Raw genomic sequence first — 22,166 nt, forward strand, 5'->3', positions numbered from 1 at the left:
TCTATAAAAAGCTATAATCTAATATTGATCCTGTCAAGGCATTTTATAAATTGAATTAGATTTATATTGTACGTGTGTAGTGCATGTGTATTCGAAATGTGAATTACTTAGATCCGATTTTTCATTATCTGTTAATTTGTGGTTAAGCTTAATCTGATATTTCATCGAATGGGCTTCCATGATCATCATTATAAATAAAGCCCATTACATAAAACATCAAGTTAAATCTAATCACAAGTTAATCAAATAAACTGGACTTATGTAATAAGAAAAATTATAGTTAATAGCGACAATAAATAATAAGCGATGAGTCGTAATTAACATATAAAAGTAGTTGATTGCCACGCTTACATTGATAGAAAAGTTATCGTGCTGCCCGCCAAAATTTTATTCCTCGGCGATCGAAGTAATTAAATTCATGGGTCATTGCGTTAACCGGTAAATTTAATTAATTAATCTACTGCACACTTGGAGGCGCGCGGTTGAAACTCGAATTCACTATCCAAAACAGGAAGCATAGTTATAATGGTCTGTAACTTTCGAATAGTCATTAATCAGAATATTCAATCATCAACTACATGGAATTTGTGGCTAAATTTCACGCTAAATACGGTTGCAATTTTTTTTTTTAATGACACATGTTGCAAATTACTATTCACGCTCATTCGCAATGCAAGATTAAATAAAGCTATGTATTTTGTAAAAATCGTTTTTATTTATAGTACTTAGTATCTTTTAAATTGATTCATTCTTTAGATAATGTATGATGTATGAATTTACAGTATTATTCACACTCTAAAAATTTACTACGTTGCGCATATAGTTACATTAATTGATTATGCTAGTTTGGGGAAAAAAATATTGCATATTTTGATTTACAAGATTTAAAAACGTTGAATGCCAATTTCAATTGCCAACACGTTGTACGGCTCAGTAGAAAGTTTATTACTGAACGTTCTTCTCAAGTTATTGCCTCGGGCATATCAGAAAATCGAATCTCATTTCTTTGAGAATCGTTGGTTCAATTTTGGTAATGAGTTTTTACGTCACAAAAATATATCAGGAAAGAAAGGGAAAGTAATTCGTTTGAGTGCGCAATAACTATAAACGAGTTGTAACTTTTAGAGTTGTCCAATATGGATATAATAGTTATGATATTAACAATTACAAGGAAATTACAAGGAAATTAGATCGATAAAAGTAAATCAAATAAAAAAAAATCCTATTTTTATTGATATTTTTGTTTTTGATTCTCCACACATGTAAATATGTTATACATATAATAGTGATACTTTTGTGTACAGTCTTGCAAACTTTGCGCCTTGTTCGAAATAATGAAATTTATCAATTGGTTCAAAATTAATTAGTCTTAATCCTCGATTGAGATCTACATATATATCTTTGAGCCATAATAAATGAATTCATTTTCATGAAATTTATTTTATTATTTCTTATTTGAAATGGAGCTTCAGAAATTATAAAGAAGTATAGAAAAAGTTAACGCTCTAAGATTAATGAATGTTCCATCAGACGTCTTTTCTCACGGTGTTTGTATAGCCAGATTTAAACTTTTAGAATCTACGTATGTATTATATTTCTGATAAGCAGGAGGAAACAAGAATAAAAATGAAAATCATTGGCATTAAAGTACGAAAAGAATCCAAATATTTATAACAGTTTATAAAACGTTTTTATAAAACATTTAATTCATTCATGTTTATTTGTCAATCCAGCTTGGTTTAACTGTTATTTTTTATCTTTTTCTGATTATGAGAAGCAAAACAAGATAAAAAATAAATTCGATCGAAGCTAAAATTAATTTACATTAGAAATGGATATCAAAGCTATGTAAAATCGAAAACTATGTCTGAGTTTTAAGGCATTCTTGCTTGAAATATGCAAGTGAACTTCCTTACAGCGATTGATGAGAGGAAGATTTAACATTTTTTAAACCATTTTTTAACATTTTAATTTAGAACCTTATAGTACCAATCTCATACACATTGTACAATTATTCAAAAATTTTTGTTTCAAATCCAAATGACTTGTCGCTGTAGTTGAAGTTTAAATGTAGTCATATTATTTGGGATACGTTTCAAGAAGAATTAAATTTAACAAAGAGAGTAGACCATCATTTTTATTTATGATGTAGTAACATGATGTAATACTGATATATTGATACTTACTACTACATCATTGCATGTATGCAATTTTCAAGCATCTTCTTTTATATTAAATCTCCTAGCTTATTCTTAAAAACACTAGTATTGTTTTTTTATCCTAGGAATTAAGCTTATTTTATACACACAAAGTATAAAACTTTTTTTGAAGCATATGTTATGAATTGACGCTAAAAGATAAAATTGTAATTTCCTAATTTTTTAATTTTTCATATGAAATCGTATAATCGTATTGCATTATTGTTTTTATAATTCTGTGCAATTCATATATAAATTCTTATTGGAAAAAGGCAGCAAAATGATCAAAATGCAATTGCATATATATGCGATTTACATTCACGAATATTGAAATATCTATCGCGAATAAAGAAATATGGTCACAAATATGTCGATTCCGCGAATAATAAATTCACGAATAAGTTGACTGTATACAAATACAAATTACAATTTGTAAATGTCTCTTTGGTATATATACATGAATAAATAATTAGGTCAAACTATTAATCTGCTATCAAAAATATGTGGGATATTCCGATAGAATTTGTATCGATTGTAGATTTGTATCACATTGCATCTACAAAGTTATCAGAAAGGAAGATTAATATTAAATCTATCTTTTTATTTACACGTGTTATAATTCCGGATGTTATAAAAAGAGCTTTTCACGAACGCTTCGTTTAACTTTTCACGAGCATGTTAAACCGGAAACTCGCGCTTATTTATGGTATAGGCGATCCTATTAATATATGTACATACACACGCAACAGAAGTTGCGCTCACGCGAAGTGCGCTGCAGAAGTGGCAATAATTCATCTTTTGTATTTTGAAGCTGCTACTTGAACATTTATATTTAATTCCTAATTTTTAATTAGTATCTGTGTTTTATTAGGAATAAAGGAATTCCATATAATTTATCTAATTCAAACAATTTATTTATAATCGCACTTTATATTATACGAAACAACATTTAAATTTATTTGAAAATCTCTTGATTTTATATATAAAATTTTTTGATCTTACATCTAAAATAGTTTAAAATCTTATTTAATTTGATGTTTTAAAATTAAATTTCTAAATTTTAAATTGAAATATCGCTGACAATACTCGTCTTTTTATATTATTGTAATTCACAAAATCCTACAAAAACCCATGCGGTTTGATACATTCGAGATGAACGAATGACAGATTTAGTTTCAGTTTTTTGTTTTCTTTTCAAAACATCGGCTGCTACCACTCATTCTTTTTCCTGTCGGTCTAATAACATTTTTATGTTCGCTACATTTCGATTTTACATAGATCGCCTCGATTACATATGTGTTCTCTCTGTTCCCATGAAATAATTAGCGCGCTATAACCACGTATATGATAGCTCGCGTGACTTACGTAGGTATATTATTGCACGCATTGTTTACGGACAACATAAACGCATTACTGGCGTGGTAATGTACTGTACAGCAGCGTACATACGTGAACATAATCCTAGGAGGGACGATGAGTAACGGTGCTAATCGCAAACTATGAGCGAGAGAGAGATAGATAAAGAGATAGAGAGAGGTTTTATTAAGTGGTCAAACGAGTAGAGAGCCATACCGCCATAGAGTATTCAGTTATTTCTGCGATATCGTCAGACTCGAACGAAAAAGAGTCGGCTGATAGGACGAACAATGTTCAATGTGCAATTTACTTATAGGACTGCTTGATTTATCAGCGTAACATTCCTGAGCAACTTTTAAACCTGCACACACAATGGTACTGAAAATTATTAATATGTCAATAATGTTTTATGAAACATTATTTTTTTTACACTGTAATAAATATATTAGAGGAACTGCATTTTTATTTATTGATTTATAATAACTATATCTGACGCAAATGCTTTTTTTTAATTAATGCTTATGAAGAGTGAGTCAATGTTTATTTATTTCTTTCTGTGATACGTGTCTATACAAGAGACATTCGATTTGTCAGATGATTTCTCAGATTCTGGAGCAAACGGTGTCCATTTTCCAGAAGAGAAGCGTTATCGTTAAATAGCTTTTTTAAATAATAGAGATGCTTATATACTTTCGCTTCACGCGTTATTGGGTTTTACTTGGGAAAGTAGATAAATGCGTAGGTATAATCGATATTATTGAATTTATAGCTCAGTCAGTATCGAAGTGCCGTATTTGAGAATCAATTCTATTCCGCATATTAAATCTTGTATAATGATTATGATTCACGCTCTTATAGATTCATAAGACTGGCTTGTTCGACACAAGTAGGCCGAAAATAACACCAGTCGCCTCATTCTTTTGTGCGTGAAAGATTGAGAAGACCTATTCATCGTCGAACTATTTACATATTTATTGAATCGAATAATGACTTCGAGAAAATGCCATTATTCTTGATGCGTATTGCTGTGACACTTTAATTACTGTTGTATAATATTGTATACAATTAACACACTAAAAAGATCAATTGTCTCAAAGTATTTGCTGTGAAAATTAGCATTAAATAGTCGTCTAAAAATAGAATTTATGTATTCAAGTACATAAATGTTATATATCTCTGAATTATTTTGAATTCATACTCGGAAAGAGAGAACTTTGAAGTATATCTAAAAAAAACTAGATACAAATCTAAAAATATTTTTGTCGGACCATTAAAATAATTATGTAGAACACTTACACGTTGATAACAATGTTGCAGTTTTCTAGCAATCTATTTAAGCGTCTTACATAATTATTTTCAGATTTGTATCCAACTATATTTTTAAATTAGCAAAACTTTTTCATTTAATTATCGATTTTATAAACGAATCTGTCTGTTTCCGTAATTTTAAATGTCATCGATTAATTGCTGTAAAGTGTCGGTCAATACTGTGTTAACACGTATGTTCTGCTGATAACTTCTATCATCGTTTGATAATTTGATACGACAAATATTTTGAACGAAATATTTCAATTATTTGGTCGAAAGATGTAGAGCATTCTCAATAAGTTAACATGCATTTTTGGCAACGTTACATTTGGCATGTATCAAGAGAATATAGTAGAAATATGATAGATGAACTTGAACTACATCTGCCAAATTTCACTAATTCGAATATCACACCTGAATATCACAGGCATTAACACATTATAATCATATTATTACTGTCATTCTTTTGTTTAGCTTTATACAAGTTTATGCAACTTTACAGTTTGTAATTGATGTGAGATAAACGTCATCATGAATTGTATAATTAATTTATTACTCTTTGAGAGAGAACAGAATTTTGTAGAAAATTTTTGATTCGTAGCCAAAAGTTTCCAAATTATTTGCAGAATTGTACGAATAAATATTCGATGACACTATATTGAATATTTCTAATAGAACTAGCTCGTCGTTAGTAGGGATAATTTTATTTAGTTTGTAGTGATAATAGTAGATGATAACTTAAGCACGATGTTACAAAACAAAAATAATAGAGAAATATTTTTATTTAAAAAATTAAAATTTAAGATTTGTAAACTACACGCAAAAGAATGATTTTGTTACAGTTGCATATCTAAAAATTTAGCTACAGATATGCAAATAATTTTGTTTGATCATCAAAATAATTATATAAGATGCTCACACTAATTGTTAGAACGTCAAGACTTTTGCGAGTTCATCATATTTAAGATTCCTACGTAATTATTTTAATAATCCATCTGAAAGTCCATCAAAATTATTTTCAGTTCTGCGTCTAGCTAAATTTTACTTAAGCAAAATCATTCTTTTCGTATAGCGTATATTTATCCACATGCTTGTGATATTATGTGATAGTAACACTCAATTTATGATTCCTTTTTTCTTGGTAATACTTCTAATAATATTATAGCACACATTTATCAAGTAACTGACGAGGATAGAATTGGTATGGAAAAATGTAAATTATAAATATCTCATATTGTCACTGTTTCATTAATATTTTATTATACAACAAGAAAAAATGATAAATACGATTATACCAAGTTACGGTACATTGAAAGAATAAGATTTTTATTAGTTGTCGTCACGATGCGTTTGAAGCTGCAATTTAATCGGTTATCGAGATATAAGCTTTTACTGCAAGCACAGGATGCAATGTAAACAGCTTGTAGGGTTTTAGCGTGCGCTCAACACAGAAAACGAACGAACGGACAGTGTGGATGGATGCCGTGCTTTTAAGGCTTTTTAGTCGTGCATCCGTCGTGTATCCATCGTTCTGTGAAAACTGTTTTTCCATTTGCATTTCATTAAATTTAATATGAACAGCAAAAGTGTTTGAAAGATATCTAGAATACTTTTAATCTTCACGATAATACTGTTCCTTAATACCATTGTGTTTCTTATATTATTGCAATATTATAATAATTTAGTATTTTTCGTGTATTTATTAAAATTGTTGTTGTTTTATTTTAATCATTGACGAACTGTCTTAATATATAACATCTAGAAAATATATTCAAGAACTTTTTGCGCATTAAATTTGAATATCAATATCGTAGTTTAAACAAAGAATCGATAAATAATCAGTAATAGTATGAAGTAAAATCTCGCATAATATTTCTTGTTATTGCAATTTACATTATTTTACAATTAGATAAATAATATAACAGAAGACTAATAATTTTTTATTACGTCTTTTCTTAATTTTTTTATATAATAAATAAATTATTATTTCTGTTTCTTCTAACAATAAGCTTGGAATACTGATTGAAAAAAATAACAAAAATAACAAGTACACACGTTGCTTACGTATAACTCGTATTTATCGAGATAATGTACTGACAGTGCATTCGCCTGCGGGAAACTGACGAACTCAAATAGAGTGGACTTTGACACGCTTTAAACGCAGACGGTTGACGGTTGTTGCTCGTATTTTTTTCATTTTGTTTGAGAAAATGTAAGTATATCTCTGGAAGAGTGAGATATCTTGTTGAATCTTATAATCAATTTTAGATCCGACCAACGTGTAATTAGATTTCAATAATTACAAGAAGCTTGATGCACTTTCTGGTATCCCGTCCGCTTAATCAACGCTGTTTTTAAGTTAGTTTAAATTATTATCCGCATCTTAATTAAATTATTTGCTTACTATCTATAAAATATGTATACATACACAATTATCTACATTTTGAGTATCAAAAGAACAATGGCAACTCAATCTCTTGAGTTAAATAATATTTTATTATTTTCAACTTCTATATATGTCAAAATGTAAATCAATCCATTTCTGTAATTAGTTTCGAAGTAGACAATGTCCATATTAACGTGTAGCAAACAATAAAATAAATTTGAGTCAAATTTAATACATTTTCACAAGTTAAATTATTTAATTGTTTTTAATTTTAGTTGTTAAATTAACGATATATTTAATAGGAGCAGTGGCGATCTATAAGAAATGATTAAAAATAACTTCAATTGAATATAATGTGATATGAATTTAACAGTTCATAATCACCTCGTTTTATTTTGTAAACTACTCTTCTCATATATATTTCTATTTCATTTGTTGATTACGATTTTTGCGATCTATTATAATTGATTAACTATACCGACGTAACTATATATATCGATCAAGCAGCTGGATACGCACGGCAATTACTACATCCGAAATTGCTACAATTTCAGAACGGTATGTGTTCTATTCTCGATTTCATTTCCCCTAAAGGAATTTCAGTAATTACATTTCAATCCACGACTCCATCTTCGATCTCATACCGAATCTCGAGGTGGTGATCGATGAAATCGTCTTTTCATTAAAGGGAAAGAACCACCCGCCTTTATATTTTTTGTCTTTTAACCCACCGAATCGTAGATTGAACGACTTGTCTTTTAATTGATTTTGATGTGTAATTAAAGTTTTCGAACATTTATTGACTTATTAATGCAAGGTTCAATCAAAAATAAAACAATTAGTTGAGAAGACTAAATGAAATAACAGAATTGAAATAAGAGCAAGAAATAAGAATACGTCTTTATATATTAGGTGTACAACTTTGCTTCCGTCGTTTTTTTCCGAAATTCGAGGCTTTATTGTAAAAAACTGGTTATACATTTATGATTCAAAGTATTGTCCATCGCTGGCCACTACTTTCTCCCATCTTTCGGGTAGCGTACGAATCCCGCGTCGAAAAAACTGATCATCTTTTGAGGCTATCCACGAATCGATCCAATTTTTTACTTCTTCATAAGACCGGAAGTGCTGGTCAGCCAGGCCGTGTGCCATTGATCGAAACAAGTGATAGTCAGAGGGAGCAACGTCTGGAGAATACGGCGGGTGGGGTAGGACTTCCCATTTCAACGTTTCCAAGTATGTCTTGACCACTTTCGCAACATGGGGTCGAGCATTGTCATGCTGCAAAATCACTTTATCGTGTCTCTCGTTGTATTGCGGCCGTTTGTCTTTCAATGCTCGGCTCAAACGCATCAATTGCGTTCGATACCGATCGCCTGTGATTGTTTCAGTCGTTCATAAACAGTTCATAAACACTACGCCGAGCTGGTCCCACCAAATACAGAGCATGACCTTGGACGTCAAAATCACCGTTCTTGAAGCGTTGAAACTACTCACGACACGTTCTTTCACTAATAGCCTCACCATAAGTATTTGAGAGCATTCGATGAGCCTCAGCCGCAGATTTCTTCATATTGAAGCAAAAAATTAAAACCTCCCGCAAATGATGAGAATTTGGCTCGTAAACTGACATTTTCAATCGAGAATAACTTTATGATGCAGACACAAATCGACTAATGTTTCTATGGGGTTATGTTGACAGATGCCCAAGTTTATTGTATGACGTCTATGATTTATTTATTTCGACCACCACTTACCGCTAAAGCCATCTATAGGAAAACGGCGGAAACAAAGTTGCACACCTAATAATACTTATTTATTTTTTTCTTTAAAAAGAAAAAATATTTTTAACTGAAGAATGACAGTTTATTAAGTTTAAAGTTTGGAGTATACATGTACATTTTTTTAATAATTTATTTTTTTTAAATAATTTATAATCTAAAATCTTTATATTGAAATATCTCTTTCCCTTTCTCTGATTGCGTGTTTATTTAATAATAATTAAAGTAGACAGCAAAATATCTATTTACGATATACGTAATTAATTTTTGAGAAGTTTACAAAAGATTTCTGATAACAAGATAAAAATATTCTTGATGTAATCTTATCTTTTTTATACAGTAAGAATAAACAATATTAAAATCATATTAATAATTCTCTTTCCTTGAATTAAATAAAACTGACTTATTGTTTTGAGACAAGAGTAACTTATAAAATATAAATATTCTTATATTTAGAATAAATCTTCATCTAATATATGTTATAATCATAAGCCATAATACTGGCGTCATAATTTTGGGGTAAAACAGATGTGTGAATTATTTTATTTTAAATTTCAGAATTTAAAGAAGAGTATAAAATGTTTTAACACACACACACACACACACACACACACACACACACACACAAATAAATATATGATAGTCTCTACATTAATCTATTTTATGATAAATTGAAAATTAATAAATTGAATCCGGAAATCTTTTCTTAATTAATAATCTCTCGCAAATTTTATAAAAGTAATCGTAAAAGGATGTAGATGAAGAAGGGTGATGCTAAGAATTAATTAATAAGCTCTTGTTGAAAAGCGAATAATAGAGATCCGAATCGCATCCCTCCATGTAATCCTTTTCCAACCTCGGAGGGGACGAGAGTAATCTGATAGGGTAAGCTGATAGCGGTGGGCTTACCTTTATGGTTTCCGATGCTTTGTGGCACGAAATTCTGTCTGTTATCGAGCATGGTTTCGAACTTAGCGGTCCTGTCGTTCGAACCGTCTGCATACAATTGGCTTTTATGCGCCCGAATCGTGAAGCACGAAACTTGTGTTAATTTATCAACAATTAAATATGACTCTGTGCAATAACTCACGAATTCTATTGTTTTCGAAATGCGTTGGCTGGACATTTTGTCACGAGAAAAGATGCGTTAATATTTTGATAATTATTTTAATATTTTATTGCAAAATAAATATATCGGCATTACATTAACGTAAATGAATCAATATACAATCGTGTTTTTGATGTTAATATTACTGCCTTTCAAATAAAGACAGTCAAATAATTACAATTGTTTCGAATAACATAAAAATGTATAACATGAAAAGAATGATTTTGCTGAAATATTTAAAAGTTTAGCTACGTACAGACCTGAATTTTGTTGGACCATTAAAATAATTATATAGGAAATTCAAGCTTAATGAGAAATATTATAAAAAATTTTGCAACCAGCTTGAACATGCTACATAATTATTTTAATGGTCCAATATTATTTTTTTTCAGATCTGTATCTATAAGCTAAATTTTTAGATACTTTTATAAAACCATTCTTTTTGTATATTTTTTAACAATAAAATCTTATTTCGAAATAAATTATCAGATAATTCTTCATAAAGAAATCTATAAAATACATGTAATAATAAAAAATAGCAGACAAAAATAGGAATTAACTGCCTCTGAATGATCACATGCTGTTTAATGACGTGTATTGTGTGCCGTGTGCTGGAATAAAAATGATTACGTTTGAATGTTTTTACGAGATGCCGGAAAGTCAATGCGGCAGGGGAAATATCAGAGGTTTCAAGTTGACAACCAGTGGCCAGGTAATCAGAGAACAGAAGTGATATCTCCATAGCAACACCCCAGCATCCCTTGATGGCGGAGGGACGCCATTGCGCCACTATCGTTACCGTGTTCAATGCAACATGCTGTAACTGTTGCAACCCTTATTCTATCTATGCCTTTTTCCACCCGCTATGACTTTTATGTCGTTTCCTGTTCTACAAGTCGGTAAAGAAGGTGTACAGGCGATTCTTTATTATTCCGTTACTGATGATTTATGGCGCGATGTAATTCGCTACGTCACCGTGACAGCAAATCACGATATCGTAATATGCGTCGCAGCCGAATACAAATCGTCTTTCACGATGTTGTTAGAAATGACACGATACGTATCTATGCGAGCATCCATGCTCTCAGTGCGAATATTCATTGGGACACAATGAAACTAATGTAACTGTAGTAGTTCTTCAACTGTGTTGGACGTATGTATGATAAATTACACTATTATTAATAGTCAACTATTATTAATAATCAAAATTGCACATTTTTATGTTAAATGTAATTCGTATTATTTCTCGCTCGCTACTGATACAAGAATAGAATGAAATTTTAACAGTAGTATTAATTATCAATGATATTAAGCATTAATAGATTAGAAATTAGTAAATGTAATAATTCATGATAGATATGATAGAGAAATAAGATAATACGAGCGAATGTTTCGTACTCATTGATAAGGAAAGTTCGGCAAGTGTAGAATTAAAAAAATCTGTGTAAGTTTAGAGTAGATGAACCTAATCACGAGAAAAAATTTTTTAGCTATTAGAATTCGATTTTAGAGGTGCAGCATTATCTTGAATAAAATTAGTTTTTACGTTTTTAAGTGAATATTCTCGAAATGAAAAAATGTTTCCGACAAAAATTTCATGGTTTTGAAAGCATTTTATAACAGCGTGATTAGATTTTTGAAAAATGTTAGATTTTTAAAATCTATTCACTCTGTTATAAAGTGCTTTCGAAATCATAAATAATTAATAAAAGGATCAATACAGAAGATAGACATTTCCTTTCAAGTCATAATAATTAAAGTGGTCCATTTTTGTAAGAGGTTACATAATTATCGTTATAATATTTTACTTGCTCCGATTAATCTTTATTATTAATGCTTTGCATTTAACGAATTAGATTTCTACGTGTAATGATATTAAAAATTTTATCGCGCAAATAGTGATCCAAATTACTGTATGTATTCTTCTCTTCTTATTTATTTATTACGATAAAATAGATCTTACTTCACATATTTATTGTCTAGAATTTTACGGATATCATAACGCTTTTACAAGTAAGATGGAAACTATAAATAGTATGGATTGAAGCTCGATTCAAAAGATTTCTATCACCCTGTTTAGCCTGTCTACCCATTGCCAATCGGTTGCGAGATTCAGCACGGTTCAAGACCCGTTGACAATGACGCAAGTCTATTGTTACATCAGATGCGCCTGTTGCATCGAAGCAATAGCAGCAATATCCAGTTCTAGCTTCTGGTCGAGTGACGATGCGTCGCTGCGGCATTCGAGTCCATTTATTCGATTGCCGTGTTGATGCCGCAACTCGATTAGGCGATGTATTACGCTCACCCTTCCTCTTGGACTGCTTTAATGGTAATAATTAATTCCTTCCTCCGCGAGAGTGATTCGCCAACGTGTCAAATTCTGTATCGAGTTTCACTCGCCCGGACTCGCTATTAGCGCCTGCCGAGTGGGTAAATCCATGTATCTTTATCGACTTTGCTTTGTTATGGTGAAAGGTAACGATTAGGTACTATTTGGCTGAATGTGTTGGCTCATATGTTTTAGGTATAGTCGATTGTGCCATTAACTTGTGTTCAATCCGTAAAATACAATGTTCGATATAGGCGTGATATGCTGTGTGAATTGCATGATCATTGAACAGATATAAATGCAATTTAAAATAACAATATCAATATTTGTAAATAATAACTATAGGTTATAAATTTACAGTCGTGATTCTTGATTGCTAAAAGGATTTGTATATTTTTTAATGCAGGGATTTATATGAAATTTTATTTATATATATATTTATATGAATTATCTTTTTATAACTGATAATAATTGAATTTTAATACATGGAGGAACCGTATTTGCTAAAGTATCTAGATGAAAAATTTCTAAGTATCTAGATGTAAAATTCTATATGTAAAATTTAACTGGATCTAGTATATAGATTTGAACATAAATTTATTGGATTATGTAGATATTGGATTATGTAAAATTATGTAGAATGCTTGACATTGCAAAAATTTCAACAATTTAGCAACCAATTACGCCTATATAATTATTTTGATATAGTTTAAATAAAATTATTTTCATATCTGTCTAAATTTTTAAATATTTTAAAACCATCTTTTCCGTATGAATTTAATTGCAAATGTATATCGATTAATCTTTTTTTTTTATTCTATTCCATTTAAATTATTACATGTTATTTCAATGTCAATAATACATTCTCAGCAAAAATGCAACGAATATTTCTGTAATATAATTATTTTCTGTAATATTATTTCTGTAATAATTATTTTAATGGTCCAAACAAAATTATTCCTGTCACTTAATTTTCAAATATTTCAACAATATCATATAGATCTTTGTTTTTTTTCTCTATTTCTAACATTGATTACGTCTAATATACACAATCTGTCATACGGCTTTTGTGATAACAATGACTAACGACTAACGACTAACGATTATGGTTTGCCGAAATCCAGGCTGGATATCCGTTCACGTGGCTTTCGTTAAACCCCTTTTACACGACCATCGAACCTCGATTAAATAACCGCAAGCATCCGTGCACACTAGCGCGCGGCGTCTCATTTGCACATTAATCGCTCTAACTAGCAATTACAAAATACATTGTAACATGATACATATTCGCAGATACATATTCACAATGGCTCGATAGTTCATTATTGATTGGTACGCTTCGGATTGATCGAACGCATTTGTCATAAGGGGATTAATTAGATTAAATTGTAACTATATCATATAAGAGAGAATTAGTAACTTAAATGAAAAAATTATCTTGAAGAACTTATCAGATTATTCACTCTTATTGTAAGTTATTAAAAACTTTGTTTCCGGATGATTTTAATTTCCATGATTTTAATTTCTAATTTTTGCAGATTGTGATAATGAAATATAATGATCTTAATCTGAATTTTTTAAGATTCTATCATTCAGTACGGTGAGATAAGCTTATGATAAAGTATAGATTCTTCATAGCCATTCTTCATGAAAAATTCATTTTTTTGATTTTATTACACTATTCATTTTGCAATATTTTCAAGCACTGTCACACGGAATAAATAATTTTGCTGAAGTATTTAAAATTTAACTTGATACATACAGATCTGAAAAAAATTTTATTGGATCATCAAAATAATTATGTAAGGCTGCTCAAACGATTGATTTTTAAAGTATCAAAATTCATCATTTTGTTGCATTTTGTCACGTATCTTTGACATAATTATTTTGATGGTCCAACATAATTATTGTCTAATCTGTTGTATCTAACTAAACTTTTAGATTTTAGCGAAATGTTTTTGCCATACTATATTTGCATTGATCAGAAGGATCACAGGCTTTTTTAAATCCTTTCTTCATCTTCTTTTATAGTAAGAGGAAGATGAAGATCTAAGACGTTGTATTTTGAACAATGACGAATACGGTCTATTGCGTTAATATTGCCATTGTCTGCAGACGATGGATGTGATGCAAAAGTCCTTGACGATCTTCGACATGTGTGAATAGGTCTCCCAGAACAGCGGAAGTGCTTTGTGGCGTCAATTATTCCACTTTGGCATCAGGACCGTGCGTATACTCTTCCTTCCTTTTGTGAGAAAAAAAGAAAATTCTACAGGAAACAAAGTAGATCTTTTAACGTACATGTTTTGCTTCGAGAACAAAACTCCATCTCTCTCTGATTATTTAGAAATACTCATTGCATTGTTGCTATAATTATATTTGAAACATATAATAGAAACATATAATAGATAAAAGTAATTTATTCTTGTAAAGCAAAGGAAATTGAGAATCAAAAACAAGCATGTTAATGTGTGTAAATGTGATTTATTCATTCATATAAAAGAAAAGAGAAATGATGTGATATATTTTGATTATATTAAATCTTTATTATTCAAGAATAAAGAGTTAAAATGTCGTGAAAAAAAAAAAATAATTTAGTTATTCAATTGAACAAGACATATAGAGAATGAAAGTAAATCTTATATTATATTTAATAATTCAAATAAAATTCCAAGATAGATTAGTCGATATATTTACGTTCATAAATACATTAAAAAAAAACTTGTTTTAATGTTGTGAAAAATTCTAGAGAGTTGATAAGTAAATTTTATTCTCGTATCTCTCACTTATCTCTTTCGTATATATCTATTGTGAATGTCGCAATCATTATTTAATGTTATTAAATTATGCTCAACTGATTTTTTTATATATAATATAATCAAATACAATTTTTACTCCTCAAGATTATCACGTATCGTTTTGGTCAAAAGACCATTCTATTTTTGATGCTTTGCTAATTATCCCACTTGATTATTACGGGAAGATTAACAGTCCGGCGGCTAATTAAGCGATCGTCTTTTAAGCAACTTTGTTGTACGTCGTTCGTCGCGGTTTGAAGCCGCTCTGTTCAAGAAGTATAGTTCAATAAGTATCCAAGATATTGTGGCAGTCACTAGTGTCCCTGAGGGGTGCTTAATGCTGCTGTAATCGGCCGCTTCTACCTTACGCCTGCAAAACTGCCCTACCGCACGTTATCGGCCATTATTCCCCACGGGGTTCCTTGGAATCCCGTCGCTTGACAGCATTCAGCCGCACACGACGCACTTTCTTTCCGCTACATTTCACCCTCTCTACCGTTGCTTTGTAGCTACCCGAGATATACGGGAGTCTTACATTATGCACCATAGAGTGGGCGTCGACGGCGACATAGGTTGTTTATGACTGTGCGTATGGGAGATTTTCTTTCCCTTAGTGTGATATTTTAGATCGTTTTTTTCCTGAAATGGATTTTGAAGCTATTTCGAAGCTAACTTCGTTACATCACAACGTAATACAAATATTTAAGCATGAGTAACATGTTATTCAAATCTTTAAATGTTATTCAAATCATGAAATAATTTTTCAATCATTTTAAATTTCTTTTCTGATATGCGAATAACTAAATTAATTATTTCAATTTTTCTTAGAATTGTTATAATATTTTATTAGTATTTATTAAATGTAACGTGAATATATTAATTTTTGGGCTATATAAAAATTTTAAAAATAAAATATTTTATTTTCAAATTTTAACTAGAATTTTTGTTCGATTAAAAGGTATTTTTTATAAATAAAATTAAATGAACGAGCAAGAATTTTTTTCGATATCTGCGATTTTCGTATTTAGTTTATCTAATGGCTTGTGTAGTTCTTACGTTTGTAGCGATTGTTCTTGCGTAGAAAAGTATTTCTTGACTTAAGAGAATAGTGACTGTATTATGTACGAAGGGCGTTACAAATAAGAAGGTAGTAGATGGTCGATAAGTGTAAGTTGAAAGGGCATTCAGAGAACGATCTTTTAAAAGAGTTCTTTCTTTTTCTAAAATCTTAACAGCGCAATAAAGATAAGAGTTAAGAACAAGTCGAATATCGTTCCCAAATCTCGAGTCTAGATTTACGTTTTGTTCTATAATTTCTAGCTATAATTTCGTTATTTGTAAAATTAAATATATTTATAAGTGAAAATTAGACCGATAAAAATAAATCAAATAAGAAAAAGAATCCTATTTTCGCTCAAAGCGGGTCTTGGTGCTTAATAATATTCATATAACCTCCAGGTTTAAATTCTGGCTGAAGTGAAATTTTTTACAATTAATTCTTTGCAGTTGTGTTATAATGTGGTTATTAGCATCATTATTTAATTGATGATCAATATAATTTGTAATGTCATTTTTAGTTTCAGTTTAGGATTGCGTTTCAAATCTAACAAATCGAATCAGCGCGCAGTTTATAAAACCGAAAAATATATTTCCAAATTTGTATATGAATATTATTAAACAGTATGAGCTTCTTTATTTGAAAATAGGATTCTTTCTTTTATTAAATTATTTGTCTTTATTTTCAAGATAATTTTTTCCAATAGTAAATGATTACTTATCGTTGAAGATAAATTAATTTTATTTGAATAAAAATAAATAATTGAAAAATTATTATATAAAAACTCTAAAAATTTTAATCCTTAATTTACATAAAGTTTTATCATTCTGTTAAATACTGATTTATTTTTCTTACAGATTTTACTATATTGTATGTATGGAACGTCAATATATTTATCTATTACTTTTTCATCAATATTTTATAATTATAGTTATTGCAATATTTATGTCTAGTACGAGTAATCAGTTTAGATAAATGTTAACATCAATAAATCTTGTTTTCATTTTCTACCGATCGCATTTGTTGTAGTGTTTTCTGTTTTTAATTGAATTTCAAAATATTGCGATGGAATATCTGCTAAATTATGTAGGGGAGGTTATTCGAGTCGAATATTGACTTTTATGGTGGCATGAGTTATATTGTTGTTTATGTCAACGAAAAAGCTAACTAAAAAATTGATAGGAGCAAATTAAAACTAAGAGAAGAAAGATATTTAGTACATGAAAAGAACGCGATTTTCCTAAAGTATCTAAAAATTTAGCTAGATATAAATATGCAAATAGATTTTGTTTAAACTATCAAAATAATTTTGTAAAATATTTGAACTAGTTGCTAGAATATTAAAATATTTGGCAGTTTTATCATTAACATTGAAGCGTTTTACATAAATTATACTTTAATCAAACAAAATTATTTTCTGATGTGTACCTAACTAAATTTTTAGATACTTGAGAGAAATTGTATACAAAAATTTTATTTTAAAATTGCTCTTGTTATAGAATTCGTAGTCGTGAGATATGTAGTAAATTTTAATAAAACAAATTGTGATTCTCGTTGAATATATCATGTAATAGATCGATGGTCTTTCACTCGGTTCCACCCTTTCGGACGCCGATAAGAGGGTTGGAAAACCTCGCATTCCTGGTCGGTATAAACGCGGATAACATAGGAAACTTCACGTTTTACTGGAAAAGCTGAAAATTGGGATAACGTATCTAGGGTTGATAATGCATTACGCAAACATGGATAACATTAATTTGTATCATATGCAAGTAATTCGCAGATTATGGGTCCATTTTTGCCAATGTAAACTAATTTCAATCTCGATATTTAATATACTTTTTCCAATTCTTGTAACTGGAAAAAGATGAGAAGTAAGTTAAATTGAGATTAAAGTTAATTTACATAGGTAAAAACGTTATAATTAACGTTTTTTGACAATCGCAACATATACTGTCTTATACCTCCTTGATTATAAGTATTGAGTATAAAACAATTTCAATTTATTGTATTTTTTTGAAAAAGAAAAATTAACAATAAATATTATCTTTCTTTATAAATTATATTTAATTTTTTTTTTGTTAGATATAGATGTTTACATTTGAGAGTGTAAACAAGGCTGTATTATAAATTTTAACATCATAACTTTATACAAATAATGTTAAAGAATTTTATGCTTCGTATGTTTGCTTTATGACTTCGTAAACTTTATCTTATCAAGGATTTAACTTATTTTATGTATATAGGCACATGAAAAAGCGTTGTAGCGTAAATTATATATAAAATCATTCTTTTTCTTTTTGCAGCGAAAAAGCAAAACGGTGCTGCTCTACGAACAAACAGTTTGGGTTCGGGTGCGAGAACGCCGCCTTTGGAAAGAAAAAGTAAATTTTCTGCCCTCGGTAGACTCTTCAAACCTTGGAAATGGAAGCGGAAAAAGAAATCGGATAAATTTGAGGCCGCTTCTCTATGTAAGTAGATGATGCGATGTAAAAATAATTCAATTTAAACGCGACATGTATTTTTATTTTTAATAATAGAAAAAACTTAATGGATTTTATGCTATATGTCATTTTTGTGATTGACGTTGCTTTGTCACGAAAAATCTTTGCATTTAAAAATGATGAATGTTATTAAATTTAATATACGTTCAATTAAAATGTTTGCATTTTGCACGAATAAATATTTAATTTCTACTTTTTAGATTAGATTATTATGCCCGAAGTCGTTTTAAACATTTGTCAACAATTTGCAACATTGTAATGTGAAAATATTTAAATAGCGTTGCAGATAACAGAGCGAACAGCGTAATGACATTCGTGTACGTTTTCTTTGTCTTTGTTAATAGCGCTCGAGAGAAAAATCTCAGTACGTGCCAGCAGAGATGAATTGGTGCAGAAAGGGATATTGCTGCCCGTGATACGGTCAACATCGTTTCCGGAAAATGGTGAGTATGCATTTTCTTATTTTTTTAACTTTTTTTCTATTTTTATTCTATTTTACTGTGTTAGTATTGGTTTACGCTATTTTTTGCTTGTTCTTCGATCCCACGATTTTTTAATTATATAATTATTTCATTGTTTGTTTGGTCGTTTTGCATTTTTATGTAACAACTTTATCTTTCAAATCTACTATGAGTTCAATTATATTGTCAGTTTTCAATTATTGTCTTTTTCGGTGCTCCTCGTTATATATGTTGAAATTTGCATGCCAGACAGATATTTCCGAGTCCGTTTACCTGTCGCGCCGAAAGTGGTGTCCACCCCTTCGGCAGATTGCACAGGAAACGAGCAACAGAGGTTGCTAGGGTGTCGACAACTTGCCACCCAATGATGAAGGTCGTAATTGCGTAATTTTACAGTTCATGTGGCAGACGCGAACTCAATTTCCTCAATAACTAGAAGTATCTCGCGCCAAAACGCAATTTATTGTCTAAGCTGATTTATGTTCAATATTTCTTGAAGTATCTCTTATCATTTGCCAGCAACGTGTATCCTCTGATATTATCGCAATGTGATATCACTGTGATCCTTTTTACCGACGAACTGTACGAAGCTCTCAGAATGGTTTCACGTTTTATTCGAACGTGGAGTTAATTTTCCGCTCATTCGATACAGATAAACAATTAACTAATAAATAATTTCTTTTTTTTAACTTATAACACAATTAACATAAAATTCTAAGAAATATTCTCAATCGATATTGATACAAAATTAGCAATAAAATCGTAAATATATTGGGAAAAAAATGTTCAGTATTTGTGACTATAATTTTGATAAAATAGAAGATACATAGTAAATAAAATAGAAGATACAAGTTAGAATCGAAAACGACTATAAATTATAATAATTGATGCAACTGTATATATTTTTTAATACTTATAAATATGTTCATAATACTGTTCAACGATCAAATTTTCTTCGAAGTGTCATATTCTTTTTACGTTGAATATGATATCATTGATAGAATTTGTGTAACACGTCTGAATTTTGCAATGGGTAACTTAATGTGAAATGAACAAGAAATAATGTTTTTGATTATTTTTAAGACAAGTTAGAATCGAAAACGACTATAAATTATAATAATTGATGCAACTGTATATATTTTTTAATACTTATAAATATGTTCATAATACTGTTCAACAATCAAATTTTCTTCGAAGTGTCATATTCTTTTTACGTTGAATATGATATCATTGATAGAATTTGTGTAACACGTCTGAATTTTGCAATGGGTAACTTAATGTGAAATGAACAAGAAATAATGTTTTTGATTATTTTTAAGACTTTTTTTTTTTTAAACAAAATGAAAACTTATTTTTAAATAAAGCTTACAGTATAATCTGAAAGTATAATTTAAGTTTTCAAATAAATTTTAGTTAATGATAATATGACTTATTTTTAAAAGTATGGTTGTTTAAATTTTAGACTTTCAATATAATTATGCAGTTAAACAAAAAAATCACTTTTTCTTTTTAAAATGTCATATATATCCCAGATTTTTTTTGCACTGGATGCAATACTGTCATCAGCATTTGTGTAGCACGTCAGGATTTTTAGTGAATAGTAAAGTTTTACATTTCACTCCAAATCTCTTTAACTGATGCACATCAATAATGTTATTATTAATTTATTAAAAATTTTGATGTGCTGCGCAAATTCTGACAATGGAATCGTGTTTAGCACGAAGAAATCTTTGAGGGATATGGTACTTTGGGGAGGAAAAAAAGTGACTCTTTGTCGAACAATGTGATTATTGTTAGTATTATATCATAATAACTATAAAAATGAAACTTCTAACCATAATTATTTTATCATGCTATTATAGTCACGAATACCAAACACTTTTATCTCAATATAGCTTATTATTTCAGCCTTCGCTGAAAAAAACATAATTTCATGTTTATCAAGAAATCTATAACTGAGAGAATACTTGCATGTCCAAGATATATGGAGGACAAATGCGTTGAAGCTAATTAACAGTGAGATAGTAGATTTCAAAATACCTATTTAGTTTCTCTTGTCGCAAGGACTTCTCAGGTGTAATTATTATAATAATTATCTTTTCTCAATACTTAAAGTAATACTAGTTAGCCTGTATCCCTTGTCAAGAAAATTCTGGGACTCTCATGATTTCCGAAACTATTTCGTAAGTTCCGTCATCAGTCATATTCTCGTCCAAACAGTCAGAACTTTTCGAGACAAGTTTTGAGAAAGCGTGGCTCTTCTACATCCCACCTTTTGTAATTAAAGTATTCCGCTCACAGTTTCGTTAGATTATCGCAGGAAGTTGTGGAACTTGGCTGGGGATAGTCGACGACAATGACATAGAGCTATTTATCAACGTACGTCATTCCGTCAGTTACTACGTGAGAGAGAGAGAGAGATATGTTTATTTAAATTAATTGCAAAATCGATCCGAGAAATGCGGGGTGATATGAATAGCAGAAAATACGGAGAAATATCGCGGAGAATAATCATCGAAAGAAAAATATCGATAACAATAACCGATATCATATAATATTAGATATACATTAAAAAAAGCTTAATGTCATTATCCAGTTTACATCTAAATCGAATATCAATGTTTGTTAAAAAGCTGCTACTGAAAAGATCTCTTTTTGCAACCATGTTTTGTTCAGTAAAAAAATATTTGCTAGGATTGATATATTTTTGCGTTATGAAACTCATAGAAAATGTACATTTTTTTTTTTATTCATAACCACCCCTTTGTTTTTATATGTGTATTATATTTTTTTGTAATATTTTTGTGATATTTTTGTGATATTTTAAAACAATTTTATTTTAATAAATAATTAAATAATTAAAAAAATTTTTAAATA

The 22,166-nt window shown here is 29.7% G+C and overlaps 1 protein-coding gene across 5 annotated transcripts in view; it reads left to right on the forward strand.

Annotated features, from left to right (window-relative positions):
- Positions 1-22,166, forward strand: part of LOC108694443 (phosphatase and actin regulator 1) — a 297,632-nt gene that overhangs the window by 90,699 nt on the left and 184,767 nt on the right. For all 5 annotated transcript variants that reach the window (XM_018203951.1, XM_018203946.1, XM_018203949.1 and 2 more), the window contains 2 exons: positions 18,631-18,795; positions 19,173-19,271. In XM_018203951.1, the coding sequence (XP_018059440.1) occupies positions 18,631-18,795; positions 19,173-19,271 (264 nt within the window). The remainder of the gene's footprint in view (positions 1-18,630; positions 18,796-19,172; positions 19,272-22,166) is intronic.

Source organism: Atta colombica, unplaced genomic scaffold (assembly GCF_001594045.1).
Source record: "Atta colombica isolate Treedump-2 unplaced genomic scaffold, Acol1.0 scaffold12, whole genome shotgun sequence".
In the NCBI taxonomy this organism is placed as follows: domain Eukaryota; kingdom Metazoa; phylum Arthropoda; class Insecta; order Hymenoptera; family Formicidae; genus Atta; species Atta colombica.